This window comes from Argentina silus, assembly GCF_951799395.1.
Source record: "Argentina silus genome assembly, chromosome: 10".
Lineage (NCBI taxonomy): Eukaryota > Metazoa > Chordata > Actinopteri > Argentiniformes > Argentinidae > Argentina > Argentina silus.
Window position 1 is genome coordinate 21,399,998 of NC_139664.1, and position 27,957 is coordinate 21,427,954.

The following is a 27,957-nucleotide window of genomic DNA, read 5'->3' on the forward strand; positions in this document are numbered from 1 at the left end:
ACACACACACACACCCCTTCTCTCTTGTTAGCTAGCTAGACATCTCCATATGTTGTGAAAACAATGGCTTGCTAGCTAGAAACTAACGTTTTCCAGGTGAGGACCTGTCCGAGGCGCGCTAGATCCTCAGAAGAGAACAGCCATCCACGAAATTTGACAGCCCGTTACCATTTGTTGCGAATCCGATTTGCCTTTATCTGTACCTTTTGACAGCTAGCCTGGAGACTAGACTCAAACTGTAAAGTTGGCACATGTTTAGCATGGTTGTATCTTGTTTATGTAGCAAAGGAAACGATATCGATCTAGCTAGTGTAACTCAGTTTCCATGGCAATATTCAACAGGAAGTGAAAAGTTAGTTTAAAAAAGACTGAAGCAGTAACATAATATCCTACTGTCAGATATTACTATTTAAAACACATTGCTAACATGTGAAAAGCTATGAATTAAAAATGAACGTTTTAATAGTGAACACGTGTGTTGATGCGTTTCTAAAAAGTAAACTTCATATACCACAATGCAAAGCGTCCGTCCGATTAGCCAACGACAAACCGGCGGGATATTTCAAACTTGACGGGACGTGGACGTAAACAGTCGAGAAAAACAGGTCGTGTGTGCAGTTTAGTTAGAGATGTATGTCTCAGGAAATGTATAAACTTTTAATGCATATACAGGAGCAACTATTTCATTGAAACACTTTTTGCATGGGAACAAGAACATTGTTTGAAAGTATTTTTGTTCGAGAGAAGCCAGCAAACTTGACGCCAGGGAGCTGACAGCAAGACATCCAAGACAGTCAAACAACAGTCGCTGCCAGAAAAAGACAAGAAAATGGGAGAACCGGGCGGACAAACGCGTTCAGGCTGTACGTTTGCAACATATGCTATCTTATTGTTATTAGCAAGCTAGCGTAGATATCTAGCTATTTTATCTACACGTTGGGCAGAAATGAGCAATCTTGATAAACTGGCATTTGAATGATTGACACTTTACAGATGAGCGCTTGACTGCTGAGGAGATGGACGAACAACGCGTCCAGAATGTGGTTTACCAATACCTCTGCCGCCTGGAAGAGGCCAAGAGGTCAGTTATCACAACTTTTCTGAACCTAGGCTTGTTTCGACTCTCTCTCTCACACACACACACACACACACACACACACACACACACACACACACACACACACACTCTGATGTAGTACTGACTGCTTCTGCCTGAGTGGTCAATGTACAGTACAGGAACATCTAACCCGTTTGACCGGACATTAGCTATTTCATGTGTTGGCACTTTTTGGTTAATTCGTGTGCAATTTAACTACACATCAGTCAAAAGGGGTTCACTGTCATTTTGAATTAGGGCAATTTCATGGTAACAGAATGACCCTGGGACTGCAGTTTTCACTTTCAAACGTATGCCAAACAAAAAACTCATCATAGCAAAGTTTAACAAACTATACAACTCTATGCACAAGGACTACTTCTAACAATTCCAACTGAAACTTAAAAAGAAACACATTTACTTGAAGAACTGTGCAGCTTTAAAAACTCTCCCTGGGTTTTTTTTTGTAACCATGTTTCCCCAAAACTATAAAATATTTGCTCATGAGGTATTTCCACTCTCCCTTGGCAGGTGGATGGAAGCCTGTCTCCACGAGGAGCTGCCTGCCCCGGTTGAGCTGGAAGAGGGACTGAGGAACGGGGTGCTGCTGGCCAAGTTGGGTCACTGCTTTGCTCCCAAGACGGTCCCTCTCAAAAAGATCTATGACCTGGACCAGGGGCGCTACAAGGTCTGCTTTACTGTCTGCAGCCCAGTGGTTGTACTGAAACATCTCTCTCTACTTTTCCTTTCTGTCTGACAGTTCTCTTTCTTTCCAGCTGCCTGTCCATATATATGCTTGCCTGTCCATTTGTCATAATGCTGTTCTCTATTACCTGAAATTGTACATATTTAAAACTGCAAATATATATGCTAGAATCTGCTTTCATGTCTTTTTTCATTAGCTTCTGTATTCAGATGTAATGCATTTGCAGTCAAACCCCTACTACTAGTGCTTTAGATTTTCTGCAGCAAGCATAGTACTTTATTTCAGGGTAGTGGCAACATTTGAAAAGCTTCTCAATTTGGATCTGAGTATCAAGGAGGTGTCATAATGCAGATTTCTCAAATAGCTCATATACAGTGCATTCGGAAAGTATTCAGACCCCTTCACTTTTTCCACATTTTCTTATGTTATTACTCTAAAATGAATTAAATTATTTTTTCCCCTCATCAATCTACACACAATACCCCATAATGACAAAGCCAAAACAGGTTGTTTTTTTTGCATGTCGGTGCACAGCTATTTTAAGGTCTCTCCAGAGATGTTCAATCGGGTTCAAGTCCGGGCTCTGGCTGGGCCACTAAAGGACATTCAGAGACTTGTCCCGAAGCCACTCCTGCGTTGTCTCGGCTGTGTGCTTAGGGTCGTTGTCTTGTTGGAAGGTGAACCATTGCCCCAGTCTGAGGTCCTGAGCACTCTGGAGCAGCTTTTCATCAAGGATCTCTCTGTACTTTACTCCGTTCATCTTTCCCTCGATCCTGACTAATCTCCCAGTCCCTGCCGCTGAAAAACATCCCCACAGCATGATGCTGCCACCACCATGCTTCACCATAGGGATGGTATTGGCCATGTAATGAGCAGTGCCTGGTTTCCTCCAGATGAGACGCTTGGCATTCAAGCCATAGAGTTTCATCAGACCAGAGAATCTTGTTTCTCATCAGAGAATCTTGTTCCTAAAGGAGAGTCCTTTAGGTGCCTTTTGGCGAACTTTTTTATTTATTTATTTTCTTTACTGATGAGTGGCTTCCACTCATCAGTATTGAGGTACAGGTGATTGTAGTCTCCAATCAAGTCGTAGAAACATCTCAAGGACGATCAATGGAAACAGGATGCACCTGAGCTCAATTTCAAGTGTCATAGCAAAGGGTCTGAATACTTATGTAAATGTGATATTTCGGTTTTTGATTTTCAATAAATTAGCAAACATTTCTAAACCTATTTTCACTTTGTCATTATGGGGTATTGTGTGTAGATTGATGAAGAAAAAAAAATTGAATCCATTTTAGAATAAGGCTGTAACATGGAAAAAGTGAAAGGGTCTGAATACATTCCCAATGCACTGTACTTTCTTCCCTCAGGCTATGGGGCTGCAGTTTCGCCACACAGACAACATCAACCATTGGCGCAGTGCAATGGTGGAGGTCGGACTGCCAACGGTAAATGATTTTATTGGGCACTCCGTGTCAATCTGAAAAGGTTGAACTGGGTATTATCATTGTGGTAGTAGTTCCACCTAACCCTGTCTTGTCTCCTTTGCTGTATATGTCAGTAGAGCTCCCCACCATGCTGTACTGAATAGGAATTCCACAAACCTCTGTTGTGTGGCAATAAAAGGATCTTTATCTTTGTCGCTGTATTATCAAAAGACCCTTCAATCAAAGTTATGAAATGTGACACCGGTAGTCACATTGGGCATAACTATGTACAAAACACCCAAAATTACATTTTATCAAAATGTTATCCAATTCTTTAAGTTTTGCACATGGCCCCTGGGCCCCCTCAATTTTTGATTAGACCAAGACTAATCATTCCCTTTTTTTGTCAGCTCTTCCACCCAGAGACCACAGACATCTATGACAAGAAGAACATGCCCCGTGCTGTATACTGCATCCATGCTCTCAGGTCAGTCTTCTCTAGAAGGCAGCAGAGTGCTATGCAATGGACAAACCTGTGCACTGTGACTCTTTCAAAAGCAAACCTCCAAATACAATCACAACCAAGCATTACACTCTGCACTATGAAACAAATGACATGTTTGCTCTACTGTCTCCTACAGCATGTACCTCTTCCGTCTGGGTTTGGCCCCTCAGATCCATGACCTCTGTGGCAAGGTCAAGTTTACTGGTACGTTTCTGCTTAGTTAGTTGAGTTACTGAAAACATATCATATTCTGTTCTTACAGAATGTTTACATTTCCACGGAGTTGAGTTTGAAGCTTTTTATTTGGTTTAACATTTTGTTTTAAACGTTTAACACAAACAGAAGAATTGTAAGAGTGTCTCTTATTTGGGCCAGGGTTCCATAACCACAATCCATATCAAATTGAAGTGATATGCTGTAGCTTTAGCATCATGGAAATGGGGAAATGATGGGAGTTTTTCTGGCTTTTTTTCGTCACAGAGGAGGAGATCAACAACATGAAACGGGAGCTGGACAAATATGGCATCCAGATGCCTGCCTTCAGTAAGATCGGGGGAATCTTGGCCAATGAACTCTCTGTAGATGAGGCTGCAGGTAGGTGGCACTACAGTTGTCTTCCTTTCTTGTCCTGTCTCATGTTGTGCCTTTACCATTCATGGAAAATTCACTTTGTCTTCAGATGAGGAAGACCTGGCTTCATCTCTCGTCTCCTCTCCTTCCATCTGCACCGATCTAAGCTTTTAACTGTTTAGTACAGATGAAGGGGAGGAGACAAGGAGAGAACGCTTGACTATTGAAATGCAGTGGCAGATTATTTTAGAGACTATGGGAGGTATCCCTGACCATTGAAACACTCTCTGTATCTTTATTAAAGGACTAGAGTCTTCATCAAAACACCCACAAATTCATCTGATACTGTTGCAATTCTAAACAGAGCACATTATTTCATAATGTCTGTGTTCACCATCAGCATCTTGTCCTCCCTGTCCTTGGTTAAAACACTGTTACCTCCCGTCTTCCCCCAGTCCACGCGGCGGTAATAGCCATCAACGAGGCGGTGGAGAGGGGGCACACGGAGGGCACCGGCCAGGCCCTGCGTAACCCCAACGCCATGCTGGCTGACTTGCAGCAGCACCTGACAGCTGTCTACCAGGAGATGCTGCGGCAGGCGCGGGCCCAGAAGGCCGCCGTGGCCTATACCCAGCGTCACGCTACAGAGGAGAAGGACATCTACGAGGAGTACCTGACCCAGAGAGAGATTCAACAAAACATCAACAAAGTGAACGGTGAGTAGCGAGTTCTCTCTCTCGCTCACTCGCTATTTCTCTCTCGCTCTGTGTCTCTCTCTCTCGTACTCTGTCTTTCTATAGTCCTCTCGTTCTCTGTATCATCCTCTCTGTCTCTCTCTCTATAGTCCACTAGATGGCAGTATGTAGGTGCAAAAACCTTTTAACCATTGCTTTCTTTACCTGTCTTTTTCATCACTGTCAATCAGTGTACAACGATCCAAACATACCCAAATCTGTAACAGAAGTGGTAAAAAAATAAAAAAGGTTCAGGACTGTTCAATTATCTTTAATATTGAAGCATTTGAGTGAAGTATGAGCATTAAAGGTGATTGAAGGGAATCAAGTGAACCTTTTTCACCACTTCTGTTATATTTTCCTATGAGCACCCCTTCAGTGGTCCTGCCCAGTTCATATCTGAACGTCTGGTCAGAGCGGCAGCATGTCTCCAAGCCCAAATCCATGTTGTCACTGTGCTGCGTTGCCTCTCCAGTGCGTGCGGCCGTGGAGCAGGTGGACGAGGCTCTGGAGTGTGCAGACCCCCTGGTCCTCCTTTCCTGCCTCCAGCTCCCCTGTCTGGCCCTCAGAGGCCTCCACAGAGACCACGGGCCCTGGTACCTGGAACAGCTGGCTAGCGACCGCGAGCAGAAGGCCCTGGTGAGAGACAAATACACACATGTTCTCTCCCATCAACACCCTAAAGAACACACACACAAATAGACACACAACTATATACTGTAAGCGCATGATTCACATGCACATCTCCTGGGGTTTCTGTTTAGACATTTAAAACACACCACCTCATGGAATCGATTACTTCCAATGCCCTGCGTAAGTATTGGGACAGTGACTTTAAAAAAAAATTATGACTCTATACGCCAAAACATTTTATTTTAAATCAAACAATTACTATGATGTTAAAGTAAAGACTCTGCTTTTATTTGATAGTGTTTGTGTACATATTGGTTTCACCATTTCCATGTCATTACTTATGAAGGGCACTGTATATGCTTACTGCAACCACCTGTCACCCCTGATATTTACCCTCTGACCTGTGGCAGGACCTGGGGTGTGTGGACCCTCTGGATAAGGACGAGCTGCAAGAGGGGGTGTGTGTGGCCAACGAGGAGGCCCAGCGCTCACAGACAAGTTAGTTACACACACACATTTTTTTATATAGATATAGATATTTTCAAATGTGTTGTCTGGTCTGTATGGGACATGTATTATAGTATCATTGAGACTGGAAGCAACAGAAGTAATTGATGCATTTTAATTTGCCCGGTCTTACCTTGGCCTCTCTGAGATTCAAAGATGGAGGTGGGGCTCCAAATGGTAACAGGGTTGAAGGACAAAAAAGCTTAAGTTTAATTTTTATTCATCACATTTCTTTGCCATCATTACCAACTGCTACCAAGGTATAGCAGCAAATTGCATGCTGAAGAAGCTTGATACTACACTTGAATAGACTGTTAAATGTTGAATTATTCGTAACGTGTTACATTTTGGATGGATTTCAACTTTGTGTGTACAGTACAGGAAGCAGTGAGCTCCATCAACGCGGCCCTGCATCGTGGGGATCCCAGACAGACGGTCCGTGCGCTCATGAACCCTGAAGCCCACCTTCCTGATGTCTACCCTTTCGCCTCTGCACTGTACCAGAGCGAACTGGCCCCACTGCAGCAGCAAAGCCCTGAGGTGTGTGTGTGTGTGTGTTTTCATGGGAAATTATTTCATTTTCAAGAGAAGTCAAGTCTTTATTTTTATAATTTTATTTAACAGGTTGTAGAACTACATTTTATCCTCAACTTTATACTTCTGGGTTTATGTAGTTATAACAATTTTCCACTGTCATTAATCTTCCAAACAATATTATAAAACAAATTAAATCGGTTACTGTCGTAAGATCCGTTTTCCAACAATTGTTCCTCCGGTCCTACAGGGGGGGCTGCAGCAGGAGGAGCTGTATGTGGCGGTGGAGATGCTCTCTGCCGTGGCTCTCATCAACCAGGCTGTGGAGGCCAAAGATGGGGGGGCTTTCTGTGCCACCTTGGTCAGCCCAGCCGCTGGGTTATCTGACATTGACGACAGCTTGGTCCAAAGGTGTGTGTGTTTGTTCCACTCTAGATGTTCCAGAAGTGTGGGGGGGGGGAGCAATATGAGAGGCTGTGAGTGTGTTTGTGTGAGAGAGAGGGACAGGCACAGGCACAGTATGCGTGATGCTGTGAAAATGTGTGTTAGTGTTTTTTGAAGTGAGAAAGGGGCTCAGTATATGATGCTGTGAGAATGAGTGTATAAGCTGTCATGTATCAACAAAGGGTGTACTGTGCCACACTTAGGTACTTTGAGGAGCTGTATGACCTGAAGAGGAAGGCAGGGAGAGTTCTGCTGACGTGGAACCAGCTTCAGGGAGGACTCAACTCTGTGAACGCCGCAGCTCAGGAGGAGCACGACCGTACGTGTCGTGGAATCAACCTGTTGTTGTAGTCTGAGTTAGTGTAGCTATTTTGAACAGTTAACTTACCTCTCTCTCTGCTGGACCTCAGAGATCCTCACCATCGGGCTGATCAACCAGGCCCTGTGCTGCGGAGACCCCCAGAAGACTCTGGCTGCACTGCTGCTGCCCTCCAGTGGCCTGGGGGAGGTAGAGCCAATCAATGCCCGCCACTACCACGACGTGCTGACCAAAGCCAAGAAGTGCAAAGCTGAGGTACAGAGCACTATGTTTGAGAAGCTAAAGAGACACTTAAACACCCCTGGTTTTTACACTTGTGAGCCACATCTCTGCTGGGTTTGTTTTTTCCCCTAGTTTTTACTGGCAATTACCTAGTAATTATTTAGGTCTTAAAGGCCCACTAAAGTGAAAATTGTCATTTCCAGTGTTTTGGCTTCAGCAGATCAGATTTGCATCACCCAAATATGAAAAAAATCATTTTCCTGTACTCTTTATATAAACGTCTAGCCTTGCTAATCTCCCTCCCTGTTTTCGATGGGTGTCATTTAAGAGGTTTTGGGTTCGTCACAACAACCTGTTCATGTTATACTCCAATAGGATGTGTGTTCTGGGTAGTACAACTCAATAAAATAAACTAATTATAGCATTTGCTTATATTTTACCCTCCTCCTATTTTAGCCAGCACTAGCAGTGCACAGTGATAGCCCCAGGCAGGTACAGATAACAGCTCAGACTAGATGAAACTGGCCACTTATAAGTAAAATGCAGCATGACTGTTCAGAATACAAAGTTAAGAAATTTAGGGAGCTAAAGTTAGATCTTCTTGTTTGAGCTAGCACAGTGTTGTATTTTGCAAGCTCAAAAAACAACCTGTTCGCTAACTTAGCGGAGTTGCTAACAATTTTACAAAGCTAGCTTCAAAGTAACTAACCAAAAATGTAATAGCTTCCAACTACAAACAGAAAGGCTGCATAAATCCATATAAGAGGCACTGTAGGCTTCTAACGAATTGCCATGTCCTGTTCTATCATAGGTGAGCCGTGACCCAGGAGCTGAGTTGTGGTTGGCTGACATTCAGGAGGGAGTCAGAAGAGCCAATCAGGACACTCAAAGAGCCCTGAAGAGTGAGTCGGCATATTACCTCCACAACATGAATCTGGAGCCATCAGATATATTGTACCAGTTATTTCTACAAAAGGAGACCACATTGTGACAGGCTGTGTGTCTGATGTATGTTTCCCCTGCCAGTGTCCCTGGGCTTGGCAGCGGTCAACCAGGCGGTGAAGGAGGGCAAGGCGTCCCAGACACTGCGCGTGCTGCGCCTACCAGAGGTGGCACTGCGGAGCCTGGTGGCAGAGTGCGCCGGTGGCTATCAGGCCGAACTCACCGCCCTGCTCAGAGCCAAGGCCATGGGAGGTCTGTGTTCATGTCTATTACATTCAAGTTCATTGGTACAGTATTAGTGCATTAGCATTAACGCCTCTCAATACGGTTACTCTATAGGTCACAATTCAAATAGGGCCATAGTTTGACATGAGCAACATATCCCTTAGATACCTGGACCTAGTTTTCCTTGTATGGAAATTAAGCAGTGATTGACTGCCCAAGGAAAGCCCAAATAACACATTTCTGAAATGGCTTTTTAATGCAAAAAAAGACTTGGAAATATAAATATACAGTATATAGTGCCCTGCGTAAGTAATGGGACAGGAAAGCATTTTTTTTTCCTCTTTTGGCTCTACACTCTACAAGATTGGATTTGAAATCAAACGATTACTATGAGGTTAAAGTAGACATTATTAGGATCTCTTGTTTAAGACTGTAGTTTCCTTTTGTGAATTGATCTTGTACAGACATTTTACCAGGTGTTTAAAGACATTGTTGCCTTTATGCAACATCGGGCGTTAAAACGACATACGGCTGATATTGGGTTTTTGAGGTGTTATATCCTTTTTAAGACATTGAGTAATTGAATCCGGTGTTTTTTGGGGCTTTGCTGGGACTAAACACACTGCGGCCCACACTAAGAACAAAAGTGAATTACACTCTGCCAGCTGCTTCTAGAACCTCAAGTAGTAACACCAACCCCCTCTGTTGATGTGTTGGGGCTTCAGGAGACAACAGGAGCCCGTGGCTGAGAACCAAGAATGATGACGGGACCTCCTACTACTTCCACCTGCAGAGGCTGGAGGGCACCTGGGACCGGCCTCAGGGCTTCGTCCAGAGCAGTGCGTTCCTGGCCCGCGACGAGATACAGGTCAGACTTGACTTACTGACCTGACCTAAAACCCTTATACTCGGTAAGGAGCATAGGTTAGGCACAGTCTTGTCCTCCGCACTCTGTTTTGGGCTAGTTTAAATTCCTTCTATGTATATTTAAAGGGGAAGTTTACCCAAAATGCATTTTCATGTGTATTTCTAGTGAATCCACGATGCATACCATCTTGAACTATCATCATTTTGTGCGCAGCTGCATCATAACTGTCGAAACGCGAGGTCTGTGTTTACCTCCCAAAAAAGTCTCATACCGTGTTAAAATACGTCAGATGAGAGTTTTTGCACTCTGACCTCTAGCTCAGAAGGACCTCTTGTGGGGGGGTTGGGGGAATCTTGGGAGTTTGAATCAATTGAATCAAATGTGCTATTTGGAACATCAGGACTGATGAGGGTTTTCAAAGTGAGATATCTTGACTCGCTTTAAAACATGACTTTTTTGTAAATGTGTTTACTATTGAATAATGAAAACAACTAATCCACTTGATTACAGGGTAAAACTGCTTTAAATTCCTTCTGAGTATTTAAATATACAGGTCAGACTCTGTCCCAAATCCACCCCTAGTCCCTACCCACTCTGCACTGGTTGCTCTGAATTGAATATGTTACACATATTACATATTAGCCATAAACATATTGGACAGAAGCAAGTACAATGTTGATGGCTCGCTTCAGAGCTGCCCTTTTTCTAAACTCTCCATTGCCCCCTGCAGGCGGTGCTGAACAGCGTCATGGCGGACCACAGCAGGGAGGGCCAGTGGAAGGCCAGCGAGGGCCTGGTAGTGCGTCTGCAGGCCAGGGTCCGGGGCTTCCTGCTCAGGCAGAGGCTGGGGGCTCGCCTGCACTTCCTCAACACCCAGCTCCCGGCTGTCATCACCATCCAGGTCCGTAGCCTCTTAACCAATGGTTACAGCCACAACCTGTCATTGGTAAAGCCTTTTTTTTTTGATGGGCTAATGTTTTATTGTTTTAGTGTTCAAAACCTTACAAGCAATACTGTCTAGTGCAGAACAGATTACACATTCTAGTATTCATGGTGCTCGTGTGTGTCCATGTGTGTGTTTCCAGTCCCACTGGAGGAGGTTTGTCCAGGAGAGGGCCTACAGAAGAAGGCTAGAGTACCTCTACCAGAACTGGAGAGCTGTGGTTAAGGTTTGTTTAATATCTGTTCACTACTGTACAGGTCTCCTTCTTACACATTTGATTGAAAGTCGAGTGGTGTCCCAAATGTAGGTGACCACTCATTATGCATGTTGCAATATAGTTACATAGTCTGATCCACATCCCAAGTTCTTGCTGTTGTTTGTTTGATTTCTGTTTGTGTGCGCGTCTCATAGATCCAGGCCAATGTGAAGATGTGGCTGGCTCGTAAGAAATACAACTCTCGCCAACGCTTCTTCAGACGACATGTGAGTGTGCATCCGTCCATCCCATCAAACTCATCAACAAATATTCGCAATATTTCGTCGTCTCATTTATCTTAATGAGAAAATGATGTCTCTGTTTTTTTTTTACCAAAGATCTAATCTAGCGTTTCTCAGGAAATTAAAGTGAGGGGAAATAAATGTAACCTTCTCTCTTTACCCTACAGGTTGGTGCCATAATAAAGATCCAGGCTTTCTTCCGAGCCAACCGGGCCCGCGGGGACTACAGAATGCTTGGTAAGGGACCAGCCACTTCCTCTTCCCTTCCAAAAGGGATAGTTCATGGTTTTGTAGGTTATACCTTATTTTTAGTGTATAGGTTTGTAGGTTATACCTTATTTTTAGTGTATTCTAGTGTATAGCTATGCTTGTGGAACTGGGAGGGAAACCTAACTTGGGCTGACACAAGCACAGCAATGGCTCTATGGAAGCCATTCCTGTTCTCTTCTAGTAGACATGGTCAGAAGGGAGCCCAAAGAAACACTTTCACAACGGTTGCGGTTCAGTTCAACAGTAACCGCCTCAGCATTAAGGGGAAGGACACTTGCATAAATTGCATTTGGGAAATGTTGTTATATCCTAATCTTAAAGGCTCGATGATGAGATGACTTATGGAACCTGCTGTGTTAGTGAAGGGTGAGAACAAAAACATGCAATCCTGTATTGCATATTTAGGCCTAGAGTTATGAAACCCTGCTTTACCCCCCGCCTCCTCTCTCCTCTCCTTTCTCTCCTTCTCCAGTCCACTCCATTACCCCTCCCCTGTCGGTGGTGCGCAAGTTTGCCCACCTGCTGGACATGGGCGACAACGACATCCGCCAGGAGGGGGAGCTGCTGCGGCTGCGGGAGGAGGTGGTGAGGACCATCCGCTCCAACCGCCAGCTGGAGGCTGACCTGGACCTCATGGACCTCAAGATAGGCCTGCTGGTCCGCAACCGCGTCACACTGCAGGTAGGAATGAACATGTTACGGACACACCTCCATACACACCTACAGACTGTACATGCATGGTCCCCACATCTGTTCATGCTAGGAGCCAACTCTTATCACTGCTTTTGTTTTTTCATGACAACGACAACAAAGTAAACAAGTTGCCTAATAGGACAAACAGATCTAGAGCGACCCAAGTGTACATTCACTATGCTCTTACGTATACACACACACACACACACACACACACACACACACACGCTCACTCGAGAGTGCTGCATAGAAGCATGAAGACAGAAGCATGTTGGCCTCAAACGTCATGTCTCGTTTTACCCGAAGTATGTTTTCTCAGTCCTGTGTCCGTCTCTGTCAACCTCTGTGAGTACAGGAGGTGGTGTCCCACTGCAAGAAACTGACCAAGAAGAACAAGGAGCAACTGTCAGACATGATGTGTTTGGACAAGAGCAAGGGGCTCAAGGCCTTGAACAAAGAGCGGAGGGAGAAACTGGAGGCCTACCAGCACCTCTTCTACCTGCTCCAGGTGAGCGGAGGGCCACACTCACCCACACCACATAAGAAAGGGGATATGAAATGACATTGATTTGATGATTATACAGGGTTAGTATGGAGTGCTTGAAAACCATAAAATGCGTGATCTTCAGAGTCAAGATGAGGAAAACACTTGATTTTTGTTATGACATTATAATGCAGGCTGTATGATGATGTGGTATCCTCTGATTATTGTTTATTATTTGTTACAGCTTTTGTATGTGGCTTTTGAAGCTCATATAGCACAAATGTGTTTCCCCTAAATAACTCACTTGTATCATTTATAAGTTTGGGAATATACTTCAGAGGGATTTTTTGCATTTAGCTTTTTAATTTATTTAGGCCTAGTGCTTAGCAGCTGTACAGATAATGAGCTGACTGTGCCATGACTTATGAAAGTTCTGTCTGCATGGGGCACTCTCTGTAGGGACTCTGAAGTGTTCTGAGTGTGCAGAAACATCTTCTCTGCTCATACAAGCAAATGCCTCCAAATTCATTGCATAGCGCTTCATTATACAGTAAGACAATGACCCAAAACATACTGCCATAACAACTAGGGAGATTTTTAGGGCCAAGAAGTCAAAAGTTCTTGACTGGCCAAGTCAGTCTTCGTCAATCAATCTTCTAATTTCCTGCTTTTATATACTTTTTAGCAACTGTAACTTGACCATCTTTTTTGACGATAACTAGCAGTTGGCACCTTGCAGTGAAGCCTCTATAGTTTGGCTGGTGACATATTCTGCGGATGGTCGTCTCAGATACAGTCATGAGAAAAAATTAGGACACCCTATGAAAACCTTTGTCTTCTTCAACATATTCAAACATATGGACATTTGATATTCATTTGAACAATATTGAAAAATTGAGGTAATATAACTAAACAAATACAACTGAAACAAATTATTAAAAAAATGATTGGTAAAATGTAATTAATAGAAATGCAATCTTCTTGTGAGGAAAAAGTTAGGACACCCCCACATTTAGTTCCACTTAAAATGCCTAAAATTATAATAAAGAGCACCACATCAGGTGCAAATGATTAGAACAGCGTTACAGAGGATTTTGGAGGAGCCTGTCCTATTTAAACCTCAGATATTTAGTTTGGTTTGCTCTTGATTGTTGAAGTGAGTTGCATCACCATGGCGAGATCAAAAGAGCTCTCTGAGGCCTTCAGAAGAAAAATTGTAGATGCATATGAGTCTGGGAAGGGATATAAAAAGATCTCCAAACTATTCGAAATTGGCCATTCCACTGTCCGGAAAATAATTTACAAGTGGAGAACATTTAAAACCACCACCAACATGGCCAGGTCAGGCCGCCCAAGCAAGTTCAGCCTAAGAGCTGACCGAAAGATGCTTAAAGAAGTCTCCAACAATCCCAGAATGTCATCACGAGACCTACAGGTATCTCTTGCCACAATTGATGTCAAAGTACATGCATCCACCATAAGAAAGAGACTGAACAAGTTTGCATTACATGGGAGGTGTGCAAGGAGGAAACCCCTGCTGTCAAAAAAAAACATCAGGGCAAGACTAAAGTTTGCCAGAGAACACCTAGAGAAAGACCAGAACTTCTGGAACAATGTGCTTTGGACAGATGAATCCAAAGTTGAACTATTTGGGCACAGTAAGAGTAGACATGTTTGGCGCAAAACCAAGACAGCATTTGAGAACAAGAACCTCATACCAACTGTGAAGCATGGGGGTGGAAATGTCATGGTTTGGGGCTGCTTTTCTGCAGCAGGGCCTGGTCAGCTCACCATCATAGAATCCACTATGAATTTTGTATTGTATCAGAGGGTGCTTGAGGAAAATGTGAGACCATCTGTTCGAAAGTTGAAGCTGAAGCAGATGTGGACCATGCAACATGACAATGACCCAAAACATTCCAGTAAATCTACCAAGGAATGGCTCAAGAAAAATAAATTGAGAGTTCTGGAATGGTCAAGTCAAAGCCCGGATCTTAATCTTATTGAGATGCTGTGGATTGATTTGAAACTGGCTGTGCATGCAAGACACCCCTCGAACATCACACAGCTGAAAGAATTCTGCAAGGAGGAGTGGGAAAAACTTTCTCCCAATTGATGTCAGAGACCTGTAGACAGTTATAAGAAACGTCTAATTGAGGTTATTTCAGCCAAGGGGGGCAATACTAGCTATTAGGGCATAGGGTGTCCTAACTTTTTCCTCAGTAGGAATTGGCATTATTGTTAATTTTTCGTTAAATAAATGATTACAAAGTTACATTTTCATAGTTTTTTGTTCAATTACATCCCCTTTATCTATAGACATTGTTAGAAAGAAGATAACATATTGATATGTCCATATTTTTAAGAGAATAACTTAATATTTTGGGGGGTGTCCTAACTTTTTCTCATGACTGTACATTCACGCCTACCTCCTAGAGAGTGTTCCTGATCAGTGGGATAGTTGTTTTTGGGGGTTTTCTTAATCATGCCTTCCCAGGCAGTTTGCGATTGCTGAGCTCAGTGCTTTCTTTCTTATTTAATGATGTTTTTGGGAAGTCTAAGGTTTTGGCTATGTTTCTGATTGATCTTTTCTAATATTTCAGCCTCATAATGGCTTCCTTGACTTTCATTGATGTCTCTTTGGTCCTCATGTTGACACCAATAGCAGACTCTAAAGGCATCAAAAAGAATCAATACTAGACACAGTTTGTGCAGGCATAAGAGAGCTGTCAGTGACAGTTCTGACTAACCAGAAACTGTCAAGCCAATTGTCCCATTACGTGGTGCCCTGAAATAGGGGGACATGTATAAAAAGTGTTTATGTTTCTATTTCTAAATGGTAAAACCAGTATGTACACAAATACCATCAAATAAAAGCTGGGAATCTATTCTTTAACTTCTTAATAATTGTTTGTTTGTTCAAATCCAAACTTTTGGAGTATAGAGCCAAAAAAATAAACAATGCTTTACTATCCCATTACTTACACAGGGCACTGTATTTGTAACTTGTGTGTTTCTTTTTCTTTCAGACCCAACCCCTGTACTTGGCCCAGCTGATCTTCCTGATGCCCCAGAACAAGACCACTCGATTCATGGAAACGGTCATCTTCACACTGTTCAACTACGGCTCTGACTGCAGGGAGGCGTACCTGCTGCTGCAGCTCTTCACCACTGCCCTGCGTCATGAGATCAAGTCAGTACACACACACACACACACACACACACACACACACACACACACACACACATACACATACATGCAGTATATATCTACCAATACTCCACTGTACTAGTGGAGTATTGTCCACAAGTACACATTGCTGACCTGTGCCATGAGTTCAAGTTTTAACATACTTACATACACACTTACATACACAGTTAAATAAATACTGTTACACATTCCTTGCCCTGCACCAAGAGATCCGTCAGACTGCTGTACCATTCTCTGCATCTAATCGTCACTCACGATGTTCCTATTTCTCACATCCCACTTTAAATTATTTCTCTCTCTCTCTCTCTCTCTCTCTTCTCTTTCCCCCCCCCCCCCCCCCCCTAGACTGAAAGTAGACCAGCCCCGGGATGTGGTGATGGGGAACCCTACAGTGATTAAGATGCTGGTGAGTTTCTACCGCCATGCTCGTGGTCAGAACGCCCTGAAGGAGATCCTGGGCCCGGCCATCCGAGAGGTTTTGCAGGACTGCACGCTCAGCATCCGCACCGACCCCGTCGAAATCTACAAGAGCTGGATCAACCACACCGAGACCCAGACCGGCCACAAGAGGTCAGCGTAGAGCAAGACAAACTCATAGATGTAGATTTACATACACACACACTCTGTGTTGGGCCTGAGAGGCTCCCTCTGTCCAGAGTACTATTGGGTGAACAGAGAAGAGACGCCACGCGTTCCTCTTCTTTTAGTAACACAGTTTCTGATGGAGTTAACTGTGTCCCATATGGGTACCTTGTAGGAGGTGGTGTTGGAGCACCACCTGAGCCGTGGCCTAACTTTTGGGGGCTCATCTGATTTTTTTTTGAGGAGGAGAGGGTATGTCAGCAGGGCATGAACCAGATTTGAACCCATGCCTACGTGGCCATATGTAAGCACTATAGGCTGTGGCGCTAAACCACTGGACCATCCCAGGCCACTCATCTGATTTTTGGACAGCGCTGCTGTTGTGGTTGTAGTGCTGTTGTTGTGCTTTGTGTGTGCGCTATCACTGAGCTTTTTGTGAGGCAGAGACGGATAGATACTTTTCCACTTTTGAGCGTGTTGCCTCAAGCACAGGAGGTGTATTCTCCTCTGACACTGGAACAGAGCCTTGACTATGAGATGACAATGCCTCAGGCTGGCCAGTGGATGTCACCACAGAACAATAAACGGAACCCAATGAGGTTATCGACATGCAACAGACAAAAGTGGCTTACACACACACACACACACACACACACACACAGATTTAGACTGGCAGGTAAGCCTGATGCAGACACACACACACAGTGTGATATTGAATGGCTGTTTTAACTGGTGCTGTGATCTTCCCAGCTCCCTGCCCTATGAGGTAAGTGCGGAGCAGGCCCTGGCCCACCCTGAAGTGCAGCGCCGTCTGGACATTGCCGTCGTCAACCTCAAGAACCTCACAGACCGCGTGCTCAACGCCATCACCAGCAACCTGCACAAACTTCCGTAAGTGTCGTTACCAAAAAAAAGTCAATGTTCAGCCATAACCGTCCATTATGGATGTAGTCTCACATCATAACGTTTATGTACTGTATTTCAACCACCCACAATCTACTCCATTTAAATTCAATGCCCTTCAATCATCTCCATAACCTGCACAAAATGCACAAAGCTTTTAAATGCTAATTTGTAAGAATCCCACAGTTGATTCAACAAGACTGATTCCTGATGTTCTAGGTATGGGATGCGCTACACAGCCAAGGTCCTCAGAGATGTCCTCCATGAGAAGTTCCCGCAGGCAAGCGAAGAGGAGCTGTATAAGGTACATTGGCTGTACACCATTTACAAATCAAAGATTTCGATTTTTTTTGTCTGCTTGAAAGGATGCCACTAGGCTGGCTAGCATTTGACATGGCCCATGATTTAAAACATTATTAGTTAAAACATTGTAACAACGCTACCCTAATACCATAAATATTTAACATGTTATATAAGTGGTCCTTAGAAAATCAAACATACAATTTGATAAGCCCTTTGTGGTGGTGTGCTGTTTGTTTGATTGGCAGATTGTGGGGAACCTGGTGTATTACCGCTACATGAACCCTGCCGTGGTGGCACCGGACGGCTTCGATGTGGTGGACTTCTCGGCCGGTTCCTCCCTTCTGCCAGAACAGCGTCGTATTTTGGGTTCAATAGCGCGCATCCTGCAGCATGCCGCAGCCCACAAACACTTCAACGGAGACAGCGCCCATCTGCGCTCCCTCAACGAATACATTACCCTAACCCATGACAAATTCAGGTGAGGGGTTCCACAGGGGTGTGTTTACGGGCCAGCGAGAACAGTGTTTTTTCAATCCAGAACCTGGGCCACTTTCTTTTGTTGTTATTTGCTGTACTTTTTTCCATTTTCAAAGTTGACAATCCTGTTTTACCCAAAAGCCATTTCTGTGGTTAATGTTGGTGAGAACTGTCTGATTTGTTAATATATTTGATTAATAATTAGAACTGCCCCTCCTTTCAAATGTGAGCCACACCGCTCTGCTTAATATTAGCATAAACAGTGATTTCTTGATTTTAACATCCTTTTGAATGCTAGCAACGCCCTCTTTAATGCACTAGCATGAAGCGACTGTCAGACACCACTCATGTACTGTATATGTTCCAGTAAGTTCCTTCGTGCCGCCTGTGACGTGCCAGAGCCAGGGGAGCGATTCAGCATTGATGAGTACTCTGAAATGGTCATCCTCAACAAGCCTATCATCTACATCTCTATCAGTGAGCTGCTCAACACCCACAAGGTCTGGATGGAACCGTGGTAGAATTCACTATAACAGAATACTAAACTTCTGATTTAAGAGAATAAGGGTCACCGTTGTATACAGACATCTAGGGGAAAATTCCCTTTTTTTGTTCTCTTAAAGACATTGTACATAAAGACATCCTGTACAGTCTTCTAGTGGACCTGTGGACTGTAAGACGTGTGTTGCTCATTTTGTGTCTGTGTCCGTAGCTTCTGCTAGAGCACCAGGACTCCCTGTGCTCAGGCCCCTCTGACCCACTGCTGGCTCTGCTGACAGACCTGGGGAAGGTGCCTACTATCCAGGCTCTGGTTGGTAAGTCTTAAAGTTCAAAGTTTTATTGTCATATGTACTGGGGTACAGGAGGGTGTATGACAGTATAATGGAATTTTTACTGGCAAGCCTACCTCTTCATTCCTTTATTCCCTGCCTGCCTGCTCTTTTCTTCCCTTCTTCCTAGGTCCTTCTATGCTCCTGCCATAACAATAGGTTATCATTTCTTTATAGGAATACATATCTTTTATATTTATATCTCTGTTCCTTATTGTATTGTATCTTCACTTGTTTCTTGAACCACTGTATGATTTTGTATGTCTCAGATTGCAATAGATGCATTGCCATACATTACAACAATTAGTTAATTGTTATATATTGAGCTTTACTGGTCCGTGAAACATGTGTGATTGTGCCATGGCAGGGGAGGGTGCACTGAACCCAGGCGACCCCCAGACGGAGCAGACGCTGGCCCAGTACAGCAAGATGGAGGTGTCCCTCACCCTCACCAGCAAGTTTGATGTCTTTAGGGGCTCAGACGACCGGCCCGACGCTAAGGGGATCCTGCTCAGGTAGGGAATACTAACGTGCGCGCACACACCAGGGCTGTCAAAATGTCCCAAAAACTAGATTTGAGTATTTGTCCCTGAAAAATGAGTTATTTTGAATAATATTCAAATATCTACATTTTAAAGTGTATGTGTGAAAAATCTATGTCAAACTGTCTCCAAGTGCCATGGCCATTGTGTCTAGAAGAGTGTAACATATATCTCATGCACTGTCAATAGTCCAGGGGGGGTTTGGTGGCAGCAGCACATTGTAATTGTTTTCAGCTGTTCCTGGAAAGCTGATTCCTAGTTAGTATCCAGCTATCTCTGTTACATTAGGAGAACAAAACACATCATTCACCAGTCATATGATATTCACACAGACGTTTTCCCTGTTGCAAAGTTAGATAGGGAAACATTAAAACTGCAGGCTAATCGCTTGTTCAAGTGGGATAGTGCGAGAGGGGGAGAGTGAACTGGCGTGCGACTCCAGTCTCCCGCTACCGCAAATAGTTTGTCAAAACGTCACACACGCAATGCTTCAAGAGAAGAGCCGTCTGGTTCGGGTTAAGAACCAAGCTCTACGCTGGCCTCCACATTAAGCTCTGAGCTCTCAGCCATGTTGATGGATAGAGTTGATGTCAGCAGCAGTAGAAGAAAATAAATGATAGCCCAATCTGATTGGTTGAGAATGAGCGAAGTAACCAGGCAAGGGACAGACTCACTCAGAGCGCATATGAGATTTCACATACAAAGAATATTCAAATATTGCATTTAGCGTTTTGTTTTTACAAAATTGTCAGCCCTAATGCACACACACAGGTTGTATGACGTTAGCAAAGGATGTCTTATAAGATCATTTGGAAAAATAGGTAGTGTTGAGCAAGTTCTCATTGGCCTGGGTCGCTGGAATCGAAAAGTGTATTGTGATGCTCTTTATAGAATTGTTAGGGATGTTTGTGACCATTTATTTATTTACTTACTTACTTACTTACTTACTTAATGTAAAATGTGTGTTTTAGCACTAAGCAGCTGATCATTGATGTGATCCGAACCCAGCCCGGAGACACGCTGAGTGAGGTGCTCAGAGCCTCCACCTCACAGGATCAGGTACGTTTCACTGGCTCTTTCACTTACTTCCCCTCCTTTTCTCTCATCCCTCCATCTCTCTTTAGAGATTCTAGGACAGTTTCAGCCCTCTCTCTGGTTGTGTTGAACATGTCCCTTTCTTCATCTGGGTCTGCCTTTTATAACCACAGAGCTGAGAACTGGATAGATTACATCAATTACTTGTCCTGCCTTCTAAATGACTTGCAACCAGGGAGGTAGTAGAGGGTAAAATGCCAGTTACGGACCCTTTTTAATGGTGAATTGCGTTTACCCCTTTTACACAGAATAATTTTTTGGGGAAAGTTTTTCACATGGAAAAGGCATCAGTTTGTGCAATTTGTTGAATTGAAACCTTTGTCTCAACTTTTTTCTTTGTTGCTAGTCTCTTACACTCACTCTCTGTTTCCACACATACTCATAAAGATAATAATAATTGATTGTATTTTATGTAGCGCCTTTCCAGACACCCAAAGCGCTTACATTTTAAGGGGGAGAACTCACCTCATCACTACCAATGTGTAGCACCCACTTGGGTGATGCCACGGCAGCCTTTATGCACCAGAATGTTTACCACACATCAGCTGTCAATGGTGAGGTGAGGAGAATCATTCCAATTAGTAATCAGATGTGATTAGGGGGTCATATTCTCCACAGACAGACTTGGAGCGCTCCGCACACTCCACAATCCACAGTTTGTCAAACATACCTTGTTCAATGGTTACTGAGTAGTCAGAAGTGGGTGGGCTGTCGGTGTTCAAAATGAAATGACTGACAGGTCGTAGCACCAATCAGATGTCACAAGAGAGCACATGCCATTTTGAAATAAAATAAGTAAAACAAGCTTTTTGTTTTTAGACTGTTGTACATCTCCATTGCTAACTTCAAACTAACTAGCTAGCTTCCGTAAAACGCTAGGATGAAAAGGAAAAACAACAGCGTGGAGGAGGAGATTCCTCGGGCTCAATAGATGTGTTTACCATGTTTAGAGTTGGATCCAATCACTTTGTGTTATTTTGGGGGGGGTCTCAACCTCCAAATGCCCATATAAGCATAACAGGCATTGTGTCTGAGAAACATTGGCTGTGAAAAGACAGTAGGTGGCCATAAAGGATTGAGGCAGGATTGGGAATTTAGCCAGGACAACGGCCGGATTCAGAATTTAGCTAGGACACAGGTGTTATCTTGCGATAAGTGCCATAGTCAGGACCTCTGTTTAATGTCTCATCTGAAAGACTGATCAAATGAAACTAGAAAAAGAAGTTCTAGAAGAAACTTTGTGAGCTTGCAAAGTCTTATTTTGGTAGTGGAAAAGGTTTAAAGATGATTAGAGAGAGAGATTCATTCATTCATTCATTCATTCATTCATTCATTCATTCATTCTCTGGGGAGTTTAAAGAAAGTGAGAGGTTGGTTAGGTTAGTTGACTGAATGGATAGATGAAAGAGAGGATGGATAGATGAGAGAGGAGGTATAGAAAGATCAAACCAATTAAGAGGTTAATCCGCATGGGTTATACTGAGTGAAGTAGTAGTGTCTGGTGTAACTAGTTGTTCAGCCTACGCATAAGCAAGAATTCCTCAGACATGATGTGGTGTCATCACTAAATCATAGAAACTAACCTTTAAAAAGATAATTCCTGTTGTATTGGAATGACACCCTGAAGGTCATAGCTAAGTGGCGAGTTGGGACCACATGTATGGAACATTCCAACTATTGTACATTGCACTTGGTGACTTTCCCCTGGCTCTGGGCTCAGTATCAGTACTACAGTGCCCTCCATAAGTATTGGAAAGAGGAAGCTTTTTGTCTTCTTTTAGCTCTATACTCCAACAGTTCAAATTTGTGATCAAACAATTACTATGAGGTTAAAGTAGAGATTCTCAGCTTTAAATTGATAACAAAAATAAGACTCCTAAAAGATAACTTATCCTTTTATCCAAAACAATTAAGAGGTTAATCCTTATGGGTTATAGTGAGTGAAGCAGTAGTGACTGAAAGGAAGAAAGCATGATGCTAGGTAGTTGAAAGGTTAGATAGATAGAAGGTTAGATGAGTAGGATAAGCCTGGGATAGTTCAATGGAGTGGTAGAGTTGGTTGGTTTTTGAGAGTGGTTTTAGTGGGGTAGAACTGGTAATCATTCTAAAATGTGTTATGCAGGTCTCCTGTTGTTTTTATTCAAGAGTTCTGAAAGCAAATGTATAGCAGTTGCACTAACAATGAGGCTCTCAGAATGTTGGCCTAAATCAACATTCCACCATGTTAATAGAAAGGAGTTTTTGAGTTAGTGTAAAAATACAAATGTAACCAACTCAAGTTAAACCTAAGTTTTAAAGTTTGATTGGTGTGAATAGCTTAAAAGCTGTAGTAGGAGTAGCATATCGAAATATTTGAAGAATTTGAATAATAATAAGTATGAGCAATAACAATAGTTGGACTTGCTAAAGCAAGCCCACTAATTCAACTTGTATTAAAACCATGGGAGGTCAAAACAAAGACCAAGAGAGGCCTGTAGGGCTAATGCATTGTGTTCTATCGCACCCTCACTAACAGGAAGTGCAGCACGGGTGGATGATGCACCGTCGCGCCCAGCGAGATGCTCGCACTCCAGAGAAGATGAAGAGGAACAAATCACTCATTGCTGACGGCAACCTGTCTCTGGAGGAGAAGAAGAGGAAGATCCAGAGGAGCCTGAGGAGGCTGGAGAGTCTGGGAGTCCTGACCCCACCAGACTCAGAGACCCAGATACTACAGCTCATAGCCAAGGTACACACACACACACTCACAAACCTCGGAGGAGACTGGAGAGTCTCGGAGTCCTGACCCCATCAGACTCAGAGACCCTGATGCTGAAGAATTTGAAATAAAAACAACAAAGACTAGAGGACGCGTTAAGAATAAGACATACATATTTATTCCCAAGTACAACTTCAAAAGGTTATGGACATGTGAAGCAAACACAACATGAGTGGTCACATGACCAATAAACACATTCCATTATATCTGACTCCAAAATATATTTCATGGTTAATAATGATTGACAATGCTTTGCTCATCCCTGTGTGGCAGACAATCGAACATATCAGATCCTAGATTCCATTAAGAATACCCAAAATGGTATTTTACCATGCCCTCAAGTTAAGATAAATCGGATTGCGAACATTAGACATTAAGATGGGAGAACCTGGTCACGATTATGTTGCGCTGTATTAACAGAACCTTTATCTAGCACACAACATCACATTAATGTACATAGGAAGAATGAGAATAGAGTATCAACAAAATAACCAATTTAACAGTTTCAAAGCAAAAGTCTAACCATACGTGTCCATACGTGTCAAAGACAACTCAGGAGAGAAGCTCCTTTTGTTGGGAATGATATTTAGGAGAAGGACATGGGTGTGAGAGACATTACAATCGCAAAGGAATTGACAAGAGGCGAGGTACGATTTCCTCAGGATGTCCACCAGGCATGGTCATTCAACTGTTAATAGGTAACCATTCACACTTGGATCAAACGATCACTGTCTTAGTCTACAATCCAAATCTGTCTACAATGCTACAGCTCATAGCCAAGGTGTACACACACACACACGTTTGGAGAAAAAGGATCTGCCCAAGATTTACAGCATACCACCTCATCTCAGAAACATGGTTTGGGCATGTATAGCTGCCACTAGAATTGACTAACTGGTCTTAATTGATGTTACTGCTGACAGCAGCAGCAGAATGTATTATGAAGTGTACAGAAACATCTTGTCTGCTCGAGTACAAGCAAATGCCTCCAAATTCATTGGATGGCGCTTTATCATACAGTAAGACAATGATCGCAAATATACTTTCAACGGAAAAAAGCGGAAAGTCTTTGACTGACCAAGTCAATCTTCAGATTTAAATCCAATTGACCATGCGTTTAATTTCATGATAATATGATTTTAGGCAAAAATACCTCAAAACAAACAACAACTGAAGATGGCTGCAGTACAGGCCTGGCAGAGCATAACCAGAGAATATATCCAGAGTCTGGTGGGGTCAATGGGTCACAGACTTCAGACAGTTATTGCATGCAAAGGATTGTCGACCAAAAACTAAACATGAGTACTTAATTTGGACATTTATATACATTTTTCCAATACTTTTGGAGCCCTGAAATAGGGCCATTGAATTAAAGCTGAGAATCTCGACTTTGACACGATAGTAATTGTTTGTTTTTAAAATAAATAAAAGTTGGAGTATAGAGTTAAAAGAAGACAAAATGCTTCCTCCTTCCAATACTTATGGAGGGCACTGTATACCTCCATCCTGTCTGAGCATAAAGAAGTTTCCTGTTTTCTGAACCCTGGCCCTCCCACTCCTCCTCAGGACATCCGTCATCAGCGTCTTTACCGGCAGCGTCGCCAGGCAGAGCTGGTGAAACTCAGACCCACCCTGAACAGCCTGCACTGCAAGAGCTCTTTCCACAGCGAACAGGTGGACTACTACAGCCAGTACATCACCACCTGCCTGGACAACCTCACCGCCAAGCACAGGTATACACACACACACACACTACACTCCTCTGACAGAAGCACCCAGCACATCACTTGTTTGGACAACCTGACCACCGAATACAAGTAAACACACACACTTCTTAAGGTTCAGGTGGAGAGCGACCGCCCATGCTTGCAGCAATTCTACTTTGTTGCTTCTGCTGACACACTCTCTCTCTCTCAGTAAGGTGAATGGAAAGAAGGCTGCAGAGAGCAAAGGGAAGAAGAGCAAGCAGGCCACTCTCACCTATACCGCCGCCCGCTTACACGAGAAAGGGGTCCTGCTTGAGATTGAGGACCTTCCAGTCACACAGTGAGAATGCATGCGTGCACACACACAGATGAGTGTATACTTACAGACATGGCCATGAAGATGGTTAGAGCTACCATGCCAATGCCATCTTTCCTTTTGTTTATGTTGTATGAAAGTGATAAATACTATGTGGACAATACATCATCATTGGAGACACTTGATAATTCCATTGTCTGTAAAAAATCTCTTTTCTCTTTTGCATGTCTCCAGTCGGTCTTGTTGCCATGTACTTTGCTATATAGTGTTTTGAGTATCACAGTGTTTTTAATGTAATAGAACTGATTTAGTATTCTCCATTTAGTTTCACACATTTATTGACTGTTATCTTGTTGTGCAGTCCTCCTACCTACTACCTCCCTGTTGTCCCCCAGAAAGGAGCATAAACATAGATGTGTCCCCTCAGGTTTAAGAACGTGATCTTTGACATTGTGCCCAGCGAAGAGGGAGGCACGTTCCAGGTGAAGGCTCGCTTCATGGGAGTGGACATGGAGAAGTTCCCTCTCAAATATCAGGTGAGTGGTTTTTAACTCCAAAAATTTACTTTTTGGTCCACCAGACAAAATTATAATTTTTATATATAAAAAAGTTACGGGCCTTGTGAGTCAGTCAGTTGCTTCATTTTATAAATCATGATTTAGTTCAGTCAGGTGGAGCTCCAAATTTATGAAAGGATTCTAGGAATTAAGTCTAGGGCCAAAATAAGTGATAAATATGTGTGTGCTCGTGCAGGACCTACTGCAGCTGCAGTATGAGGGCGTAGCCGTGATGAAGATGTTCGACAAGGCCAAAGTCAATGTCAACCTTCTCATCTTCCTCCTCAACAAGAAGTTCTTCAAAAAGTGAGGCAACACTTGGAGAAGGCACCACCAGAATCTAAAGGAAACCAGCACGGTTAAACACTATCAAACCTTTCATACTTTACATTTGTTATATGTGTGGGTTTGTATCCAATCACATTTATCTAATCAATTCACCTGCCTGGGAGATTTTAAAGTGTCAATGAGTGAATTCACAAAGTGTGCTGATGTTTAGGTAAGGTTGCCTCTCTGCCTTAAACCATGTCAGTCCTCATTTTGCTTGTCATAATGGGAGGAATATATGTACCAAAAGGCATTGAGAATTGTATTTATCTTTATATATATTTTTATCTTTCCTTTTTATATTTTTTGTATTAATATCACTCCTGTTAAACAATTGTGTTCGTATCAATACATACAAGGGCAGGTTTACATTAATAAGGGATTTTAATCAAGAAGGGTGAGCAAAGGCGTATACATTGTAATATTTTATCTCTGAGTTGCTCCATCTGTTATCTTTTTTGTTAATCCCCTCTGTTACACACCAACAATATCCTAATGTTATTTTCAGTTGGCTAGTTTCACCACCCTGCTCCCTTTCTAAAAATAATAAGTATTATCATAGATTATGTATGGATTGTGCTTCAATAGACACAATCCAGCATTCACACAGCAGACTGCTGTTTCCACACAGTCTCTGAGTATTCCTGCACTACTTTGAACCTGCACAGGACCTCTGCTATGCTGCGTGTTTGCCTCCCACTCCACATGCATACTGTATGCTCTAAATGTAATACATTGTGCAGCTTATTTCATTTCTCTCCTTTTCTAGTCAGCCAACAGTAAAATGCTACTGTAAAATACTAGGTGACTGTGCCACTTTCAAAGGAATTCATGTTATTGGTGAAAAAAGGGTACAAACAAAATGTGAGACTCCATTGTCCAGCCTTGTATCAATCAATGGGAGTTGTGGATGACTGGTGGCTCAATCTTGGACCTGGCTGACACTTGCCCTCAGAGACTTCAGGGCTGCAAAACTGTCTCAGATCAATGTAAATATTTTCTGTCCATTTCTTGTATTTCTTTTACTGCTATTTTTCCATTCCTATTCTTCCACTTGTTTTGTTTGTCATGTTATCAATGTATCATTATTTTTCAACACTAGCTCTTTTGCTAAGCTGAATATATCATTCTTTAACTCATTATTTTTAAATTCACATATCTGGATAAATGAAAACAACCATGAATATTCTTTACTTATCACTACTTGGTTATAGCTATAAGGGAAAGGTGTAAGTGCAACTAAACTAAAACGACTTGCTGTGCAAGGATTTTCTCTGATCTTACTATGCAATGGCAACTCTTAACACTCCTGTTTTACTTTTACATCAACGGGCATTTCTTTCTTTTTTTAATCAAAGCTCTGATATCATTTGTGTTAATAATTTCTGTGTGATAATCAGCCTATATTGGGTTTTTTTTTCTTTTTGTTTGAAACTCAAAAAGTTTGGATTTGAAATTAAACATTTACTATAAGGTTAACGTATAGCTTTTCGCTTTTATTTGAGGCTATTTGTGTACATATTAGTTTCACCATTTAGAAATGACATTCCCCCCTATTTTAGGGCACCCAAAGTAATGGGTCAATTGGTGTTTCTGGTAAGTCAGGTGTGTTCCATCACATCATTTGTGCAGGCATAAGAGAGCTGTCAATGTCTAGTATTGATTCTAGGCTTTGTGTTTGCCTTTTATAGTATGCTATTGGTGCCTGTCAACATGAGGACCAAAGA

General features: G+C 42.8%; 1 protein-coding gene across 1 annotated transcript; it reads left to right on the plus strand.

Annotated features, from left to right (window-relative positions):
• Positions 1 to 608: 608 nt before the first annotated feature.
• iqgap3 (IQ motif containing GTPase activating protein 3) lies at positions 609 to 27,684 on the plus strand. Its single transcript, XM_083678262.1, has 37 exons — positions 609 to 863; positions 994 to 1,081; positions 1,628 to 1,784; positions 3,176 to 3,253; positions 3,643 to 3,719; positions 3,874 to 3,941; positions 4,218 to 4,331; positions 4,763 to 5,023; positions 5,517 to 5,680; positions 6,085 to 6,172; positions 6,558 to 6,721; positions 6,966 to 7,126; positions 7,363 to 7,478; positions 7,570 to 7,733; positions 8,512 to 8,602; positions 8,727 to 8,894; positions 9,593 to 9,735; positions 10,466 to 10,636; positions 10,821 to 10,904; positions 11,090 to 11,161; positions 11,344 to 11,413; positions 11,919 to 12,127; positions 12,495 to 12,647; positions 15,653 to 15,816; positions 16,180 to 16,404; positions 17,167 to 17,307; positions 17,539 to 17,623; positions 17,868 to 18,100; positions 18,467 to 18,599; positions 18,812 to 18,914; positions 19,297 to 19,444; positions 20,443 to 20,530; positions 23,082 to 23,294; positions 24,891 to 25,057; positions 25,242 to 25,370; positions 25,774 to 25,882; positions 26,100 to 27,684. Exons 1-37 carry the CDS (start codon positions 830 to 832, stop codon positions 26,211 to 26,213), a joined length of 4,947 nt encoding a protein of 1,648 aa, XP_083534388.1. The 5' UTR covers positions 609 to 829; the 3' UTR covers positions 26,214 to 27,684.
• Positions 27,685 to 27,957: the final 273 nt, after the last annotated feature.